Consider the following 21,654-nt stretch of genomic DNA (forward strand, 5'->3'; position numbering starts at 1 on the left):
GGTTTAGGGGGCCTGTTGTCGATATGTTAAGTGATATTCGGAAGTTCTGAAAGTGAGGCAATCTATAGTAGATACATGGGGATTGGGTGAAACTATACAGTGAGAAATGGATGCTTGAACATAAAGGAAGATGCTAGATTGCGCTGCCGTATTGTATAACAAAACGCCCAGAGTGAAAGAGCCAGTGGTGGTGGAAGTGTTCTGTGTAATATGGTGTACTTTAACAGAGCTAAGGGAATTCTAATGAGGGCAAATTGGTGTTAATATTGGGTGCTTTCATAACCAGGGGAGTCGAAGAGGTCGGTGTTTAAGGAATCACAGTATTGAAGAGTCATACTGCATACAAGGAAATCAGAAAAATCCGGTGAGTTACAACAGGCACCAATCACTAAATCTAAATACTGAGCCACTGTGATCTGCTTTCGAGACAGGCGTGTGTGATTGCTATCCATCTTCATAACCTTTACCTGAACTACTTCACAGGGACAATGGGAGAAAATTGCCTTTAAAACCAAGAAGGATCTGTAGTAGTCCATTCTGAAACGGGAAGCTGTTTCCAGAGCCAGCAGGCTTCCTGCACCATATTAGGCAGTGTAATGTTCTATTTTTGGTTTTCCCATATTTTTGTCTCTCCTATACACCATTTACTCGCAGGTTCCTGTAGATACGGCTTAGCACTGCAATTTTTAAATTGAAAGAAGCGGCTGACCTGAAGTGTACATAAATACTATTGCATGTTGAAGTTGGAAACATATAGGTACAGTATGCGGAATTCACCTACCGCAGAATGAAGTGCATATTCGTCTCTAGTATTTACGATAATTGATTAGTACGGGGCCCTAAGATTTAAATAAGTAAGATGATCTGAACACCAGGCTATGGACAGCGACAAATATGCTAGTGTGTGCATAAAATTCACGAAGGTGGTCTGTGGAAGGCATATACATAGATGAAACCACTGGAAATTAGTATAATCAACCTAACAAAAACTACACAATGCGTTACTGAGAAAAATAAGAATTGGTCTGAGAATGAAGCAAAATATTCCCAGAGCATTTTGCATTGTTAAAACTATTCGTTAAGAGATTAAAAGTTCTTCTTTATAGTGTTACTGAGCTTGTCATTGCAACGCAACAGATGTCCGTATAATCAAAATTCTTGACTCATCACATTTGGAATACCAAAACTGGCCAAACTGACGTGTCTCATGTGAATTACTTGAGACTAATACTGCAAAAGTTTAGCGCACATACTTCGCTTCTGTATATTCGTTACTGAGATGCAGCATACTGTGTATAAATGAACACCAGAGCAAACTTTTCTGATAAATAAAAAGCAAATAAAATATACAAGCAGCACCAAACACTATAAATAGCAAAATTTGTGTATAATTACGTATGTTGGTGTCTCAAGGAAAGAAAACTGAGTAAAGTTCTCAATGACAATAGTACCAATCACTACAACTTTCCAAGAAATGTCGTACAGGTAAACTGTGAAACTGTACAAACGCATTTCTTTGAGTTGTGTGTTTCTAAAATTACTTCCTACACACTGCAGAAACTACGTTCACCCCATCTCCCAGAACTTATTGCTTGAAAATGTGTAATTTATCCATTTAATTATACTAATTAACAAGTATAAAATACATGTAAACAAATTCTTCTTAAGTTTAACTAATGCAGTATCACATTTGTATAAAAATTTTAAAAATGTATGTTGTAGAAAGTGTAAAACTCTTGTTCTGGAAATGAATTTACATGGATCTAAATAAATATTACCAGAGGCCGACGGGCTGAGCATGTAAGTGCTATAGGTGCTACAAACAGAGATCTCCTTGGTACTGTTGTTACTAGGTAGGGATCTTAGTATGACTTTCAGCCTGAAGCTGTCCACTTGAACACAGGAGTAGCCATCTTTGGAGGACGACTGCGGTAGAGTAGACCAAATGCACTAAAGATAATGTAGAGGAAGTTTAAAGGAACCTGTCCTTAGGACACTTGGAAACAAAACGAGAAAATGACGATCACAACGTGTTTCTGTATGAATTTTGTCAATGAAGTGGTAACTAGCACAAGCGACGAGTTTGTAACACCAAACAACTGCTTGGAGAAATACACAAACGACACCATGGGGGCAAAGAATAGGAGCAAGAAAATCAGTAAAGCTACCCAAGCGATATACTTCAATTTTGATCAGGTTTGAATATGTTGCAATGTAGTAAAAGATAATTAAGGTGTGCCTATAAGGCCGTTAAGAGTGAAAGCACCTCCTTGAAAAAAAAAGTTTGTTTCCGAATGAATACTGTTGAAACGGTATCCGATACAAAACACCTCAAATAAGTTCTGTCGTTTATGTGCATTACAACAGAGCATTCAGATTTGTCCAATAAGTATTTTTTTTTTTTTTTTGTTAGATCCCGCGTGCTCGGTGCGCAAAATCAGTGCACTCAGCGTAATTTACCCGAAAATTTCTACACAACCTCATTGTTGTATAGCTAAAATCTTAAAACGGGAAAAATCTTAAAATGGAAAAAATTCAAATGAAAATAACTAAATCTGAAAATATTATAGCTAGACAACAAAACATAGCAGATGTAAAACGAAAACATTCAATAAGAGTAAAAGATAAATAACATTAAAATATAGAATTTATGTATATAGAATATATTTTTCCGGAAAATACTTACCAAACTCAGCATGACAAACGGCGTTCATGTGGACATATTTCTGGCTTTTTACTGACAAAGGCGTCTTTGGAATACCACTTCACATCTGGTATTAACAATGTTTCTCCCTATCAACGTGGATGTAAACAAAGTACTTCAGCTTTCGGAGAACGTTGGATATTGACATTTCGTGAACAGAACACGACGAAAAAAGCCCTTGTTTTAACGATTTTCATTTCAACTATCCTGTCATATCCGTGACACACTGCCCTATTTCACCATACTCCTTCAGTACTTTCTGGTAAGGATCTCATGTAGCATAGCAGTACTCCAGTAGACAGTGGACAAGGGTAGGGTGGGCTGTCTTTTTAGTAGATCAGTTGCATCTTCTAAGTGGTCTACCAATAAAACGTAGTATTACATTTGCCTTCCTTACATCACAACCATTCCAATTTAAGTTGTTAGTAATTCTAATTTCTAGGTATGTATTTGAATTGTCAGCCTTTACATTTGCCTGATTCATCGTGTAACGGAGATTTAATGGATTCCTTTTACAAATAAAGCTGGTGACCTAGCACTTGTCATTTTTCGCACAATACAGATATCTTGTCTTCATCATTTTGCACTTGTTTTTGATCTTCTGATGACTTTACTACATGATAAATCACAGCATCAGCTCCAAACAATCTGAAGATTGTCTACTAAGCTCTTCACCCACCAGATTCTTCCAGAAACATGTTACGATCAAAATTTTCCCCTTCCCTTTTCATGTGCTTCTGGCCATAAGATGATCCCATTTAGGAGATGGAAGTTGCCGAAAACTGTTTCGCAATTCTTAGTTGCATTTGGTCCGCTCTGCCACAGCAGTCACCCAGCGAGGGTCATTTCCGGTGTTAAAGTGGACAGCTTAGGTCTCAAACGCATAACAAGGCATCTGCATACTAACAGCTAACCATCGGTCCCAAGAAGACCTGCTTGTAATGGCGGTATGCATCCGCTGTTTTTGTTGAAACTCTAAAACCTTCAAAATGTACTTGCTGTAGACCAGGAACAGCAGATTACGTACTTTTTCCTTGGGGAACACCAGATATCACTTCAGTTTTACCCCATGACTTTCTGGCAGTACTAATAGTGACCTTTGACAGGAAATCAAACAGAACAGCACTATGTCGACTTATTCCCAACGCTCGAACAGAACTGTGTTCAGAATTTCAGCTCTCCATGCTACTCTATCCTGTGCAAGCTTAATCTCCCAGTACTTACTGCAACCTGCAACCTACAACCTTCTGAATCTGCTTACTCATCTTTTGGTCTCCCTCTACGATTTTTACCCTCCATGCTGCCCTCCAATACTAAATTGATCCCTTGATGCCTCCGAACATGTCCTAACAACCAGTCCCTTCTTCTAGTCAATTTGTGACACAACCTTCTCTTCTCCCCAATCCTATTAAATCCCTCCTCATTAGTTATGTGATCTACCCATCTAATCTTCAGCATTCTTCTGTAGCACCACATTTCGAAAGCTTCTATTCTCTTCGTCCAAACTATTTATCGTCCATGTTTCACTTCCATACATGGCCACACTCCATACAAATACTTTCAGAAATGACTTCCTGACACTTAAATCTATACTCGATGTTAACAAATTTCTTTTCTTCAGAAAAGCTTTCCTTGCCATTACCAGTCTACATTTTATATCTTCTCCACTTCGATCTTCATGAGTTATTTATCTTCCCAAATAGCAAAACTCATTTACTACTATAAGCGTCTCATTTCCTAATCTAATTCCCTCAGCATCACCCGACTTAATTCGACTACATTCCACTATCCTCGTTTTGCTTTTGTTGATGTTCATCTTATATCCTCCTTTCAAGACACTGTCCATTCCGTTCAACTGCTCTTCCAAGTCCTTTGCTGTCCCTGACAGAATTACAATGTCATCGGCGAACCTCACACTTTTTATTTCTTCTCTGTGGATTTTAGTACCTACTCCGAATTTTTCTTTTGTTTCCTTTACTGCTTGCTCAATGTATAGATCGAATAATATCTTGGAGAGGCTAAAACCCTTTCTCACTCCCTTCCCAACCACTCCTTCCCTTTCATGTCCCTCGACTCGTAAAACTGCCATCTGGTTTCCGTACAAATTGTAAATAGCCTTTCGATCCCCGTATTTTACCCCTGCCACCTTTAGAATTTGGAAGAGTGTGTTCCAGTCAACATTGTCAAAAGCTTTCTCTAAGTCTACAAATGCTAGGAACGTAGTTTTGCCTTTCCTTAATCTAGCTTCTAAGATAAGTCGTAGGGTCAGTATTGCCTCATGTGTTCCAAAATTTCTACGGAATCCAAACTGATCTTCCCCGAGGTCGGCTTCTACCAGTTTTTCCATTCTTCTGTAAATAATTCGCGTTAGTATTTTGCAGCCGTGGCTTATTAAACTGATAGTTCGGTAACTTTCACATCTGTCAGCACCAGCTTTCTTTGGGATTGGAATTATTATATTCTTCTTGAAGTCTGAGGGTATTTCACCCGTCTCATACATTTTGCTCACCAGATGGTAGTTTTGTCAGGACTGGCTCTCCCGAGACGATCAGGAGTTTTAATGGAATGTTGTCTACTCCCGGGGCCTTGTTTCGACTCAGGTCTTTCAGTGCTCTGTCAAACTCTTCACGCAGTATCGTATCTCCCATTTCATCTTCATCTTCATCTACATCCTCTTCCATTTCTATAATATTGTCCTCAAGTACATCGCCCTTGTATAGGCCCTCTATATACTCCTTCCACCTTTCTGCTTTCCCTTTGCTTAGAACTAGGTTTCCATCTGAGCTCCTCATATTCATGCAAGTGGTTCTCTTTTCACCAGAGGTCTCTTTAATTTTCCTGTCGGCTGTATCTATCTTACCCCTAGTGAGATAAGCCTCTACATCCTTAGATTTGTCCTCTAGCCATCCCTGCATAGCCATTTTGAACTTCCTGTCGATCTCATTTTTGAAATGTTTGTATTCTTTTTTGCCTGCCTCATTTACTGCATTTTTATAATTTCCCGTTTCAACAATTCAATATTTCTTCTGTTACCCAAGGAGCTCTACTGGCTCTCGTCTTTTTACGTACTTGATCCTCGGCTGCCTTCACTACTTCATCCCTCAGACCTACCCATTCTTGTACTGTATTTCTTTCCCCCATTCCTGTCAATTGTTCCCTTATGCTTGCCCTGAGACTCTCTACAACCTCTGGTTCTTTCAGTTCATCCAGGTCCCATCTCCTTAAATTCCCACCTTTTTGGAGGTTATTCAGTTTCAATCTACAGTTCATAACCAATAGATTGTGGTCGGAGTCCACATCTGCCCTGGAAATGTCTTACAATTAAAATCTGGTTCCTGAATCTGTCTTACCATTATATAAATCTGATAGCTTCTAGTATCTCCAGGGTTCTTCCAAGTATACAACCTTCTTTCATGATTCTTGAACCAAGTGTTAGCTATGATTGTTATGCTCTGTGCAAAATTCTACCAGACGGCTTCCTCTTTCATTTCTTAGCCCCAATCTATATTCACCTACTACGTTTCCTTCTCTCCCTTTCCGTACTCTAAAATTCCAGTCACTCATCACTATGAAATTTTCGTCTCCCTTCACTGTCTGAATAATTTCTTTTATTCCGTCATACATTTCTTCAATTTTTTCTTCATCTGCAGAGCTAGTTAGCATATAAACTTGTACTACTGTGGTAGGCGTGGGCTTCGTTTCTACCTTGGCCACAATAATGCTTTCACTATGCTGTAGGTAGTAGCTTACCCGCACTCCCATTTTTTTATTCATTATTAAACCTACTCCTGCATTACCCCTATTTGATTTTGTATTTATAACCCTGTATTCACCTGACCAAAAGTCCTGTTCCTCCTGCCACCGAACTTCACTAATACCAACTATATCTAACTTCAACCTATCTATTTCCCTTTTTAAATTTTCTATCCTACCTGCCCAATAAAGGGATCTGACATTCCATTCTCCGATCTGTAGAACGCCACTTTTTCTTTCTCCTGATAACGACGTCCTCTTGAGTAGTTCCCGCCCGGAGATCCGAATGGGGGGCTATTTTACCTCCGGGCTATTTTACCTCCGGGCTATTTTACCTCCGGGCTATTTTACCTCCGGGCTATTTTACCTCCGGGCTATTTTACCTCCGGGCTATTTTACCTCCGGGCTATTTTACCTCCGGGCTATTTTACCTCCGGGCTATTTTACCTCCGGGCTATTTTACCTCCGGGCTATTTTACCTCCGGGCTATTTTACCTCCGGGCTATTTTACCTCCGGGCTATTTTACCTCCGGGCTATTTTACCCAAGAGGACGCAATCATTTAACCATACAGTAAAGCTGCATACTCTCGGGAAAAATTACGGATGTAGTTTCCCCTTGCTTTCAGCTGTTCGCAGTACCAGCACAGCAAGGCTGTTTTGGTTAGTGCTAAAACGCCAGATCAATCATCCAGACTGTTGCCCTGCAACTACTGAAAAGGCTGCTGCCCCCTTTCAGGAACCACACGTTTGTCTGGCCTTTCAACAGATACCCCTCCATTGTGGTTGCACCTATGGTATGGCCATCTGTATCGCTGAGGCACGCAAGCCTCCCCACCAACGGCAAGGTCCATGGTTCATGGGAGTATATACAGGGTGTTACAAAAAGGTACGGCCAAACTTTCAGGAAACATTCCTCACACACAAAGGAAGAAAATATGTTATGTGGACATGTGTCCGGAAACGCTTACTTTCCGTGTTAGAGCTCATTTTATTACTTATCTTCAAAACACATTAATCATGGAATGGAAACACACAGCAACAGAGCGTACCAGCGTGACGTCAAAAACTTTGTTACAGGAAATGTTCAAAATGTCCTCTGTTAGCGAGGATACATTCATCCACCCTCCGTCGCATGGAATCCCTGATGCGCTTGAGCAGCCCTGCAGAATGGCGTAGTGTATCACAGCCGTCCACAATAAGAGCACGAAGAGTCTCTACATTTGGTACTGTGGTTGCGTAGACGAGCTTTCAAATGCCCCCATAAATAAGTCAAGAGGGTTGAGGTCAGGAGAGCGTGGAGGCCATCAAAGCCATAAAATTGGTCCGCCTCTACCAATCCATGGGTCACCGAATCTGTTGTTGAGAAGCGTACGAACACTTAGACTGAAATGTGCAGGAGCTCCATCGTGCATGAACCACATGTTGTGTCGTTCTTATAAAGGCACATGTTCTAGCAGCACAGGTAGAGTATCCCGTATGAAATCATGATAACGTGCTCCATTGAGTGTAGGTGGAAGAAACTAAAATGAGCTCTAACATGGAAATTAAGCGTTTCCGGACACATGTCCACATATCTTTTCTTTGTGTATGAGGAATGTTTCCTGAAAGTTTGGCCGTACCTTTTTGTAACACCCTGTGTGTATGTGTATATGTATGAATATGTATGTGTATGTGTATATATGTATATAGATAAATAAGGGATAACACATTTAGCTATTTAAAAAGATTTGCAGCTTATAGTACACGGCTATAGTGTGCTATATAGCGTACCACTGCCTCTATGTATGGTCCATATGTTTGGTTAGTGCCATCAGATCGTCCTCTCACGATCTTGACAAAATAGAATAGTGTGGACCTTCTCATCTAACTCTTAAGCATTCACTCTGACATAAAAAGAAAAGTACTCATACAAAATACACACATAACTGAAATGAAATATCTTTGTCACGAAATATCTTTCTTATAAATTTTTTAAGTAAACCCCTGAAACCTAAAACTACTTAAAAAATATCGATCAGGGATATTCCTATATACACTGAAGAGCCAAAGAAACTTATACACCTGCCTAATATCGTGTAGGGCCCCCTCGGGCACGCAGAAGTACCGCAACACGACGTGGCATGGACTCTACTACTATCTGAAGTAGTGGTGGAGGGATCCGACACCATGAGTCCTGCATGGCTGTCAAAAATCGGTAAGAGTACGAGGGGATAGAGATCTCTCCTGAACAACACGTTGCAAGGCCCACCAGATACGCACAATATGTTCATGTCTGGGGAGTTTGGTGGCCACCGGAAGTGTTTAAACTTCCAGTGATTCTGGAGCCACAGTGTAGCACTGTTCTGCTGGAATCGCCAAAGTCCGTCGGAATACACAATGGACATGAATGGATGCAGGTGATCAGAGGGGACGCTTACGTACATGTAACCTGTCACTCGTGTCTAGACGTATCAGTGGTCCCATATCACTCAAACTGCACACGCCCTCACATTAGCGCCTCCACCAGCTTGAATAATCCCCTGCTGACATGCAGGATCCATGGATTCATGAGGTTGTCTCCAGACCCATACACGCCCATTAGCTCGATACGATTTGAAACGAGACACGTCCGACTAGGAATGTTTCCAGTCATCAACAGCCCAATGTCTGTGTTTATGGGCCCAGGTGAGGCGTAGAGCTTAGTTATCTACAATCATAAAGGGTACACCAGTGGGCCTCTATCTCCGAAAACACATTTCGATAGTGTTTCGTTGGATGGTTTGCACGCTGACATTTGTTGATGGCCCAGCATTGAAATCTGGAGCAATTTGCAGAAGGGTTGCACTTCACTCTGAATGCTCCCTTCAGTCGTCGTTGGTCCCATTCTTGCAGTTTTTTTTTTTTCGGCCACAGCTATGTCGGAGATTTGTTTTGCCGGAGTCGTGATATTCATGTTACACGCGTGAAATTGTCGTATAGGAAAATCCCCACTTCATCGGAGATGGTATCTCATCGCTCGTGTGCCGACTAAAACACCACGTTCAAACTTACTTAAATCTTGATAACCTGTTACTGCAGCAGCAGCAGTAACCGGTCTAAAAATTGCGCTGGACACTTATATCTTACGTAGGCGTTGCCGACGGCAGCGCCGTATTCTGCCTGTTTACATATCTCCGCATTTGAACACGCATGCCTGTGTTTCTTTTGCACTTCAGCTATGTTTTGACCTCATTTAGTCCAGCGTACAGATGGAAGAACTGAAAGGCACGAGTTTTATATGCATAAGGAGTTTAGGACTGTGTATGAATTCCGAAAACACACTCTCTCTCTCTCTCTCTCTCTCTCTCTCTCTCTCTCTCTCTCTCTCTCTCTCTCTCTCTCTCTCTCTCTCTTTGTGCTGTCAGTTCCCTCACTCAGTACTGACCGTGACCTGAAGGTGTATGTGATGTTTCTCCACACCATGACTCCAGGAGTAGCACTGCCCACTGCCATGTCGCTCTCCTCAGGCTGCCGCCACACTTCCAGACCGTGGTCATTTGGGGCAGTGCAGAATCTCAATTCATTACACAGAACTCAATGGGACCTATTTAAAAATGGTTCAATTGGTTCTGAGCACTATGGGACTCAACTTCTGAGGTCACTAGTCCCCTAGAACTTAGAACTAATTAAACCTAACTAACGTAAAGGCATCACACACATCCATGCCCGAGGCAGGATTCGAGCTTGCGACCGTAGCGGTCGCGCGGATCCAGACTGTAGCGCCTAGAACCGCTCGGTCACAACGGCCGGCGGGACCTATTCATCATCAGGTCAAGCTTCATGGTCAACACACAACTCTAAAACATCTTTTTCTGTCGTGGTGTTCACGGCAGCTCTAATTCCCTACTCCGGTTGCTGCTAACTACCGTCCAGTGGTGCAAGATGATAAAGGACGTTGCAGGGAGGCCATTGCGTGTTATTGGATTCCAGGTGCACATGTGAAGGAGTTTCGCTGGTCTTGGTGCACAATAGAGCGATCTTTCCTTGTGGTGGTCAGATGTGATGGATTGGAAAATTGACAAGTGCTCCTACCCTTAGTTTCCCTTGCAGTCAGACATCAGGCTGTTGTCGCATGGGAATGCCCAATAAGTCTGGATATTGCACGATCATACTAGATGGCCTCATGGAGATATACAATTATGCCCATATCAAACTCTGTAATGTGCTGATAATACTGTCACACAATTACCAGGCATATTCCTGTCTTTCACGGTGATAACATCTTAAGTTCCATTTGAGAGGACGACTGATTTGGATCCACATCCAATCATCCAGATTTAGGTCGTCCATGATTTCCTTAAATTAACCCAGGCTATGCTAGGGAGGCTTCTTTGAAAGGGCACGGGCGATATCCTTCCCCATGCTTAAAATAATCAGAGCTTGTACTCCGCCTCTGACGTCTGTCTACTGGACATTAAACCCTGATCTAATGATGGGATGGCGGGGCGCGGCGACTCGAGCCTCTAGTTCTCAAGCAATTCTCGGGAAGCTCACGAGAAACGACTCGGCGGCGTGTGCCGCCGCGCGCCAGTTGGCTGCGACAACATACGCCGCTCCGCTGTTGGTTTATGAATTGAATGCCGCCGCTAGACAAACACGCTCGCGGTGCTCGTAACTACTGTAGTATGTATCAGGTTTCATTCGAGTAAAGTTGTTATTCAAATCAATGTGGACACTCGAAAACGAACATCATGGTGCTGGCAATACTTTACGGAGGATGGAGATAACGTTACTTGCAACATTTGTCGTAAAAATCTCCGTAATGTATCAAAAAATACAACGGGCATGATTAGACATCTTAAACTGCTCAATTTATCGAGCAATAAAACAGCGACGTCCGTGGATATAGAGGATCATTCTTCCAATAGTGCGAGGCAGACAAAATATCCAGGTACGTATGGTACAAGAGGTGATTTCCGTGCCAAAGTTCGGATAGTGTCCGAAGCGGTCCGACACGCTTAAAAACATTTTTAATCGTGCTCCGATACGATACCCCAAAATCAAACCTATACTATACTATCCTAGCTTTTGCACGATACGATATGTAATTTTATTGGACTAGTTGTCGAGTATAGCGTATCCCCTTGCAGGAGCACTAATCTAAATCTTAAGTTTCTCTTCATAGAGGGAAGTAAACGGCAACAATCGCTAGATGATGCACTAGTGGCCATAACACGATTTTCAATCGTCGAGGACACTGGTTTTCGACGTTTTGTTTCACTGTTGGACCCACAATACTCGATACCAAATCGAAAAAGTTGCGCCTCATGATTGTGGGCGATTACCACAAACAGAAAGAGGCTGTGGAAGGCTCTACTTGTGTTTCTTTAACGACCGATATTTAGACCTCACTCAGTAGTGAGGCATATATTGCTGTAACTGGTCATTTTATTAACACTACTTGGTGCCTGAAACCTTTGGCTCTCGAGACATTCCGTTTCCCGGAAAAGCATACAGCGGTAAATATTAGTAAGGCGTGAGATAATGTGATTTCAAAATGGAACATTTAAAACCAAGTAGTAAGCGTCACAACTGGTTAAAAAAATGGTTCAAATGGCTCTCAGCACTATGGGACTTAACATCTGAGATCATCAGTCCCCTAAAACATAGAACTACTTAAACCTAACTAACCTAAGGACATCACACACATCCATGCCCGTGGCAGGATTCGAACCTTTGACCGTAGTGGTCGCGCGGTTCCAGACTGTAGCGCCTAAAACCGCTCGGCCACCTCGGCCGGCCATCACAATTGACAACGCCAGTAACATGACGGCAGCCGTACAACTTATTCACAGTGGCAACATATACAGGGTGTTACAAAAAGGTGCGGCCAAAATTTCAGGAAACATTCCTCACACACAAAGAAAGAAAATGTTGTGAAGATGTGTCTGGAAACGCTTACTTTCCATGTTAGAGCTCATTTTATTACTTATCTTCAAATCACATTAATCATGGAATGGAAACACACAGCAACAGAACGTACCAGCGTGACTTCAAAAACTTTGTTACAGGAAATGTTCAAAATGTCCTCCGTTAGCGAGGATACATGCATCCATCGTCCGTCGCATGGAATCCCTGATGCGCTGATGCAGCCCTGCAGAAGGGCGTATTGTATCACACCCGTCCACAATACGAGCACGAAGAGTCTCTACATGTGGTACCGGGGGTGCGCAAACAAGAGCTTTCAAATGCCCCCATAAATGAGTCAAGAGGGTTGAGGTCAGGAGAGCGTGGAGGCCATGGAATTGTTCCGCCTCTACCAGTCCATCGGTCACCGAATCTGTTGTTGAGAAGCGTACGAACACTTAGACTGAAATGTGCAGGAGCTCGATCGTGCATGAACCACACGTTGTGTCGTACTTGTAATGGCACCGAAGTCAACATTTCCTTCCTTCTATTGGGCCAACTGGCGGTGAATCGAGGACGTACAGTACATACTGACGAAACTAAAATGAGCTCTAACATGGAAATTAAGCGTTTCCGGACACATGTCCACATAACATCTGTTCTTTTTGTGTGAGTAATGTTTCCTGAACGTTTGGCCGTACCCTTTTGTAACACCCTGTATATGTAAATGTGCCTTGTTGCACGCACGCACGCACCATCATTTTAGTTGTGAAAAGTTCTTTGAACAGCTACAGTGAGCTCTGCATAATGCGGGAAAAGGCCCGAAAATTTGTTAGCTATTTTAAAACAAGTTGCAATGCTAATGAAAAACTCCATGTGATCCAGGATCTAATGAAAAAACTTGTTTATAATTGATTCAGGAAACCGAAACCCGATGAAACATTACGTTTTATACGCTACGTCTAGTGGGGCAAAAGGAATGCATTGCAGCCTGTTTACCATCTTTGTATCCAGGTGTAGAGAATGTCACAGCTGACAAGTGGCGAATTTTGAGCGAATGTTTGTGTACTGGAGCCATTTGAAGTGCTAACAAGTGAAATATCAACTGAAAACTATACCTCTCTTTCGAAAGGTGTTCCAATAATCAAGCAGCTAATCCTAACCGTATGCAACGAGAAGTGGGCTACCACGACAGTGCAAGAACAACTGCAACATCTGCACAACTCTCCAATAGCCCGGCTAGGATTAATTGAAACAAAGTACATGCTGTTGCCACAGTTCTCGACCCAAGATTCAAAACGTTACCATTTACGAATCCCATTCATTCAAAACATGCCGTTGCAAGCCTAATAGCAGAGTGCACAAACGTGGTAGAGACCGTACGATCTACTCATTCGGCTGCTAACGACACTAGCCACGAGTACCATTTCGTACAAAACGCCAGTAGTTCCTTTTGGGCGTCTTTCGATGAAGAGGTTTCCAATAAAAATGTAATGAAAAGTGGTTGTGATAGCATAGACCTGGAGGTACGATGTTTGGAATGACCGTACGTACAACGCACAGATAATACTTTACACTACTGAAGAAAAAAACGAAGTTACCCAGGTCTAGCTGTAGTGGCAAAAAAAGTCTTGCGATACGTGCAACTTCTGTTCCCAGTGAAAGAATATTTTCGAAAACAGGACTACTTATAGACAAAGAAGCCGACTAAAAGGCCAATTGATTAATAAAATCATCTAAACCAAAGTCGACGGCAGTGCAGCAATGGGATGTAAAAATGCCTTCTTCTGAACAACTTCTGTTTCCTTTCTTCAGTAAGTAAACGTATGTACGCAGTTTTTGTATATAAAAGGCTATAGCACTTTTCTGTTACGTTCTTGTGTGTGTGTGTGTGTGTGTGTGTGTGTGTGTGTGTGTGTGTGTGTGTGTGTGTTTATTTTATAAGACTAAAGCTTGTTTCATGCAAATTCTCTTTGTTTTAAACAACAACTCTATGATTTTTGTCTTATGAAACATATACTAATACTTCAGTACACATTAGCAACGGTAGTATGACCGCTGCGGGCTCAGTGCTTCGTGTACTGAAGGTTTGCGCAATTGCTCAAAGTGCAGCACTGTCAACTTCTCGAGCGTACCCGAGACATTCTCGAGAAATTGCGTTCACGTCGCGCGTTTCTCGAGCGCGATCATAGCCCATCCCTTCATTTTTTCAACATCTGAAGCTATTCACTTGCATTATATACCAGTGTGACCCAAGCTGGGGTCGTATTATTGTCAGGAAGTCGAGCGAAGAGTGGGTGTGAATGATCCAATGGAGCATCTAGGCGCTTACACGACAATTATTTGACAAGAATTTTAGTCCCCCCATCTTCTTTGTTATGCTTCCTAGTAACGACCGTGCTGAGACCACACCGCTTGAAAGTGTGAGGTGGCACAGTGCCTGGAGAGGTGCGGAATTTGCTGAATGCAGGCCTTGGTGTTGTATGTGGACAGTTCTGTGACACATGGGTGATACGGCTATGTGTCTCTGCACCACAGCATGGCTGTGGACTTCCGTTAGGGCCTGTGCTCCAACTGAATACTATACAATATGAACAGTGGTGTGGTTATGTAACCAAGGGCCCCAGGGCAAAAATTAATTTGGGACCCTATTTAAACTAAACTAAATGCTGTATAGGTGCAAAACTACTTCATTAGCTCCTTAACTGCCCACTGAATGGCGTAAGGCAAACCTAATTAATAATAAATAAATTATTTGTAACGGCAGATAATATCAACTGTACTTCCTAATAATATTATAAATGTGAAAATTTGTTTGCTTGTTACGCTTTCACACAAAAACGACTGGCTGGGTATGGATGACATTTTGCACACCAATAATTCGACCTGGGTAGGACATAGCATATTTTCAAACCGATAAAAGGAGCACATGGGATAATTTTTAATGTTGGTCCATACTAGGCGAAAGAAGTTGCAGGCAGAAGCTAGTAAAAATAAACAAACAAGTATTAAGCCCATTTCACACTGGCGCCGTTCACTGATAGATACATTCGTTCGAATTGGAGCATTTACACCGGACACTACACTGCCTCAATGATACACAGTGACGCAGCAGTGAGTCACCCACACCACATTCGACAGACAAGGTCAGTGTGTTCACAGCAATCACCGCCTGACATGCATTAGTTTCAATTCGAATATTCGCGTTGGGACACAGATCAGAGTGTGCTGCAGATTTGCCAATAGACAGGCAGTCATTTCTGAGACAGCGACGCGAAACATTCATTGTACATTATACTGTACACATTGTAGCCATGAGTTTAGATTTCATGAACACGGAAGAACAAAATTGGTGAGTTATATGTTCGTTTTCATATTTAATACCTCATTTTTCGGGCCATAAAAGATTAGAGAACTTCAGTTGCTACCTGTGTACGAGTCTAGGAGGGTAGTAAACTTCAAGCAAATTTGCATCCCTCACCCCCGCAAAAACTAATATCAAGTGTACCGTTATGAAGTCTTAATGCGATAATAAGGGACAAAATAGATGAACGATGAAACCATGAACACACCCCTACATGACGAATGAAAAGAAAATCGAAAAAAAAATTGTATTTCCAAGTTTTCATAACAAAACTAAGGGTGCGTCTTATTGTCTTAAAGTGCTCCGTCTTATGGTCCGAAAAATATACAAGGGTCACTCCAAAAGAAATGCACACTATTTTTGTAAAAATACAGTTTTCATTCTGTATGTGTGATAGCTTTACAGCGTGTAGATACATCCTTCCCACTTGTTTTCAAACGTAGTACAATCTGTTCCCGTGAGTGGCGCCATCACAACATGTCTTCAAGATGGCTGCTTCACCTGACGTGCGTCAGGAGCAATGTGCTGTCATAGAATTTCTGTGCTGTGAAATCGAGACAATGGGAAACATCCACAAGAGGTTGAAAAAGGTGTATGGAGATGTTGCTGTCGATCGCAGTACAGTTAGTCAGTGGGCAAGCAGGTTACGTAATGAAAGCGGGAACGGCAATATTGAGGATTGTCCTCACAGCGGCAGGCCTCATACTGCACACACTCCAATGTGCAGAGAGTTAATGAATTGGTGACTGCTGACAGATACATCACAGTGAACGAATTGTCATGCTGTGTTGGGATAGGGGAAGGAAGTGTTTGCAGAATACTGCAAGTGTTGGCGTTAATAAAGGTTTGTGCCAGGTGAGTTCCCAGGATGTTGACAGTGGCTCACAAAGAAACAAGAAAAACGGTATGCAGCGAACTTTTGGAACAGTACAAGAATGGTGGAGATGAATTTCTTGGAAGCATTGTGACAGGTGATGAAACACGGCTCCATCATTTTCCACCAGAGATGAAGAGGCAATCAATAGAGTGGCATCATGCAAATTCAGCCAAGAAAAAAGAAATTAGAAACCACACCTTCTGTTGGAAAAGTTATGGCTAGTGTTTTTCAATTCCGAAGGACTCTTGCTTGTGGACATCATGCCAAGGGGAACAATCATAAATTCTGATGCATATGTGACGACACTGAAGAAACTTCAAGCTCGACTGAGTCACGTTCGACCACATCGGAAAAAGCAGGATGTTTTGCTGTTGCACGACAATGCACGGCCACGTGTCAGTCACAAAACCATGGAAGCGATCACAAAACTCGGATGGACAACACTGAAACATCCGCCTTACAGTCCTGACCTGGCTCCATGTGACTATCATCTCTTTGGGAAACTGAAAGACTCTCTTCATGGAATAAGGTTTGAAGATGATGACTCCCTTGTGCACACTGCCAAACAGTGGCTCCAACAGGTTGGTCCAGAATTTTACTGTGCAGGTATACAGGCTCTGGTTCCAAGATGGCAGAAGGCAGTTGAGAGGGATGGAAATTATGTGGAGAAATGAAAATATCGTTCCTAAAGGATGCATCTACAAAAAGTTGTTCAAATGGCTCTGAGCACTATGCAACTTAACTTCTGAGGTCATCAGTCGCCTAGAACTTAGAACTAATTAAACCTAACTAACCTAAGGACATCACACACCCCCATGCCCAAGGCAGGGTTCGAACCAGCAACCATAGCGATCGCCCGGCTCCAGACTGCAGCACCCAGAACCGCACGGCCAATCCGGCTGGCTGATGCATCTACACACTAAAACTTTCAAACATTTAGAATAAAAGGTGGATTAAAAAAAGTGTGCATTTCTTTAGGAGTGATCCTCGTAGTTAAATTATTATTCTTAATCAGTTATTTACACATACGTGGCTACTGCAATAATGAATTTTTTTCATCATAATACTATTGAGGTACTATCAGCAGATTAGGACAGACAGAACATATGATCAGTGAATATTAGGCAGGCTTCCGCCCACATCAATCCTGCACAGAGCAATCTGGAAGCTGAAGATGATACTGTAACACCATCAGTCGAACTGCACAGTACTCAGCTTCATAAATTTCAGGAAAGCATACAACTCAATTCATCACACCAGTCTGTTCAATACACTTCGTGAATATGGTGTGGATAACAAAACTACTTCATTAATTGATCAGACTTTAATAGACACAACCTCAAAAGTAAAATTCATGGTAGAAGTTTCTGACCCTTTTTATTTGCTGCAGGGACAACCCTACAAAGGAAATGGAAGAGCTTATGAGCCAGTTATACCAGAGGGTAATTAAGACAAAAGACCGAAAAGAATGGTTGTGCAGCAACTGGTAGGAAGAAGTAAACCTTGGATGTGATTCTTAACAACTGACTGTGAGAGCACTATCTCTAGTATTAAGAATGATGATTAGCAATATCTCCTCTGCAGATTCCATCTTATCTATTTGCACCAAGGATTTTGCAGTATTTCCGCTAGATTTAATGCCCAATAATTCCAAAACATCAAGTTTAAGTTTTCTAATTAAACCATCATTGAAGCATAAAATAGCATCATAAACACCAAATTTGAGGGTAGTAAGCTCAACAAATACAGTTTTCAGTAACTGGTTCCAAATGACAATTCTCACATTCATTTAAATTTTGGGTTTTCCCATGAAGACATTTCATCATCTAGGTATCTCTACAAAGGTCTCTAAATATGGGTTTAATTTCATTCGTCCCTGATGCAGGTAAATAATGTTTGTGGTCATATCGGGAATACAGAAGTGTCCGATTCCACCCATCTGCTTTGACCCATGTCGTCACCAATATGGCGGAAACGATCATTCTCAACGTCTCCAATATGGCGCCTATGACGTCATTACATAAACATGACAACAAACATCTCCATTTAAAAATATAATCAAACTAACGGGACCAGTGCTTCGAAATTGGGAGTTTTTGGGTGGGGACAAACTAAATATAACCACATACACACATATCATGATCCCAAACCATACAAACTGACGACATGAAAACACCACAAAATTCCCAAATTCCACTACACTTACAATATCGGCAGGAATCGGTCAATTCCCTTCACCTACATAGCTCAACCGCAATTGCCGATACCACAAAATAAAAACCAACAATTCCAAAAATTATAATCACACCGCAACTGTCGATACCACAAAACCAACACGTAAAACAAGAAAAATTGGAATTGAACACTTCCCTTGACGCGTATAGGTCCACAACAGCTCACGATACCAAAACAAACATACCTATGACGACAAATTGGAATTGGTCACTTCCAATGACCTATATAGCTCAAATACAACTAACAATACCAAAAACATTGAAATTGAGTACCCAACAACACATGAAAACCCCACCAAACATCATAACACACGAAGAATAGACCCAAAGAAACGACTGCTCACCACAAAAAATATCCGGTGCTACACACTAGGTCAGGCACCCCAATCTCGCCCACACGCACATACACATACAAATAAAAAAAAAACACAAACACAACCAAAGCAAACCCCCAACTTGCATATTCTGCTTTCATGCCCCGCATTTCACTATCTCCGCCACAAGCCCTAAAAGTAGCAGAAACTTCATGACGGACAACATGTCGTCCACCATTTCAGCCCGCAGACGTGCGCTATTAAACTTAGAAGTCATATCCATACGTAACAAAAGAAGCTACAAATTGAATTAAACGACTTACTGCACGACAAACAGCAAACCAATAACATCAAATGACACCGCAATAATATAAACACAACGGAAACTTAATTCTTAACTCACTGAAACTAATTTCCGTTCTTTTACAACAGTCGCAATCGATAAATGCACACTCAAAGCACCGACACCCAAGTGAACCCAATACACCACGTAACATGCGGACCATACACACACACCACCAGACGACACCACCAACTGTAACAAGACGACATCTACAAACACAACACACTTATAAACTAAACTCCACGCCGTCATGACTTCTCACACAACAACATCCTTACATCATGGGTCAGAGCCGATTGGATGGATCGGATGCCTCCATTGACCCGTCATATCTGGCTCTTCTCCTGTGCGTGCACCAAGTGTCAGGATCATTAGGGCAAAGACCGTGCACTGGATTTTTATTTGTGGAAAGTTTATGGAAAAAGATAGCCCATACAGCTTTTCTCATGTTTTCTAAATTCCCTACACTTATTCTTATGGCCAAGCCATAATAATTCTGTAATCTATCTATTTCAACATTTGTCAGGCGACCTTTACCACCTATCTCCTTACCAAATCCCGATATTATTTTTGACTTTTCTTTCAATAATCTTCTCAACCTGGACCCCATTCTCTTCTGGACATGCGCAATGCACTTTAATTTAGAAATTGTGACTTTAGGACCATAAGGTTGTTCTGCACACACCCGGTCACAAGCCTTGCTGTCACTGCATGTATCTGACACCTCTGTTTGCCACTGAATGATTAAAAATCCTGAGAACTCCTGCTACTTCCATCCCACCACTTGGACCAGAATAATTCATCTGGCAGTTATATTCATGCTCTTTCTCAGTTCCACTGCCACAAGTTTTACAGTACTTGCTTGGAATATCTACATCAATTACCTTGCCAGTATCAAATGATGTAGCTGCCACGACACCATTTAGTGAAGTGTGTCCACGTTTCTGCCAGCTGCCATCAAAACATGCACAAATATCACCACTTTCACTGTCATCACTTTCCTTGAGTGCTTCTCCAGCTGCTTCGTTCAGTGAGATGTTACAAACTTCAGCAACAGCAGTACCAGTAACATTATTATAGGTCATAAATTTTGCAAGAGGATTTGGAATGTCAAGTAATGCGCATAAGACTTTTCCTGGCTACATCCATTTACCAACAGATCTGAGACCATTAACTAGCCTTATGTTGTTTTCATATAAATTATTATTTGCTGTTTTTGATGTCGTTGTTGTAGCAACTGCACCACATTTTGTACAACTCAATGTCAGGTTTGACACAATCCCTTTACGAAGACGCTGATTCTCACCCAAAGATACGTCACTATCATATATTCTGCACACAGTATTTTTGGAAATGAAATCACACAGTATACTAAGGTTCACCACAATATTTTCAAACGAATGTCCATCTCCCCACAAGGTGACTGGAAGGATATGCCTTGAAGACACTGCAGTTTCTTTCTTGATGTGCTGATTTTCTTTATGTCTGACATTCTTGGGTCCTTTGACCCACTAACCTCATTTACCGTTACGTATTTAATTCCTCTGAATTTTAATTTAGGCGAGAATTTCTTTATTTGCGGTATTTTTATGAAAACACGCGGAACCAAGAAAATACAAATCAACACGTACTTCAGTCACAATAAACTTCACTAACTACAACCATTAACACTCGAAAACAATAACAAACACGATCGGAAAAGCGAGTATCGATAGTAGATATAGGGTAGGAAACATTGAAGCGATAAAACAATAAAAGCATGAAATAATATACAAGGAGTAAAAGAATGCTGTGCATTATCTCTGCATGGCGCAAAAACGTAGGCGTGTCATTTAAATGCCAGATTGCACAAAGCGTCATGGAAACCATCATATCTCACGAAAAAGTTGTCGTATTTACATAAAACAAAAACTGTTTCACGCAGGAAAGACCAGGCATTTCAAATATGCTAAAATTTAAAAATCGAATTTTTGAAGCCCACTTGCCTTCCGACTCCCCTTAATATGAGAACAAGTTTTTCCTCTGCTTCTTTCACTTGTCCTAGCAGTTCATCAAACGAAGTTTCCGACATTCGAAAACACTGAAAAAACTGTCTTCACATCTTGCCTCAGGTCGACATAAAGAGTAGAAAACAATCCTTTCTCCAGCAAATCACGTAGCATTGGATGTACGTGTAATGAACGGTTGTCTTCACTCTCC

General features: G+C 41.6%; 1 protein-coding gene across 1 annotated transcript in view; it reads left to right on the forward strand.

The window, feature by feature from the left end:
* LOC126249306 (aquaporin AQPAe.a-like) overlaps positions 1-21,654 on the forward strand; it is a 142,332-nt gene that overhangs the window by 83,730 nt on the left and 36,948 nt on the right. The window contains exon 7 of the mRNA XM_049950960.1: positions 17,955-18,006. Coding sequence (XP_049806917.1) covers positions 17,955-18,006 — 52 coding nt within the window. The remainder of the gene's footprint in view (positions 1-17,954; positions 18,007-21,654) is intronic.

The sequence above is a fragment of the Schistocerca nitens genome, chromosome 3 (genome assembly GCF_023898315.1).
Source record: "Schistocerca nitens isolate TAMUIC-IGC-003100 chromosome 3, iqSchNite1.1, whole genome shotgun sequence".
In the NCBI taxonomy this organism is placed as follows: Eukaryota; Metazoa; Arthropoda; class Insecta; order Orthoptera; family Acrididae; genus Schistocerca; species Schistocerca nitens.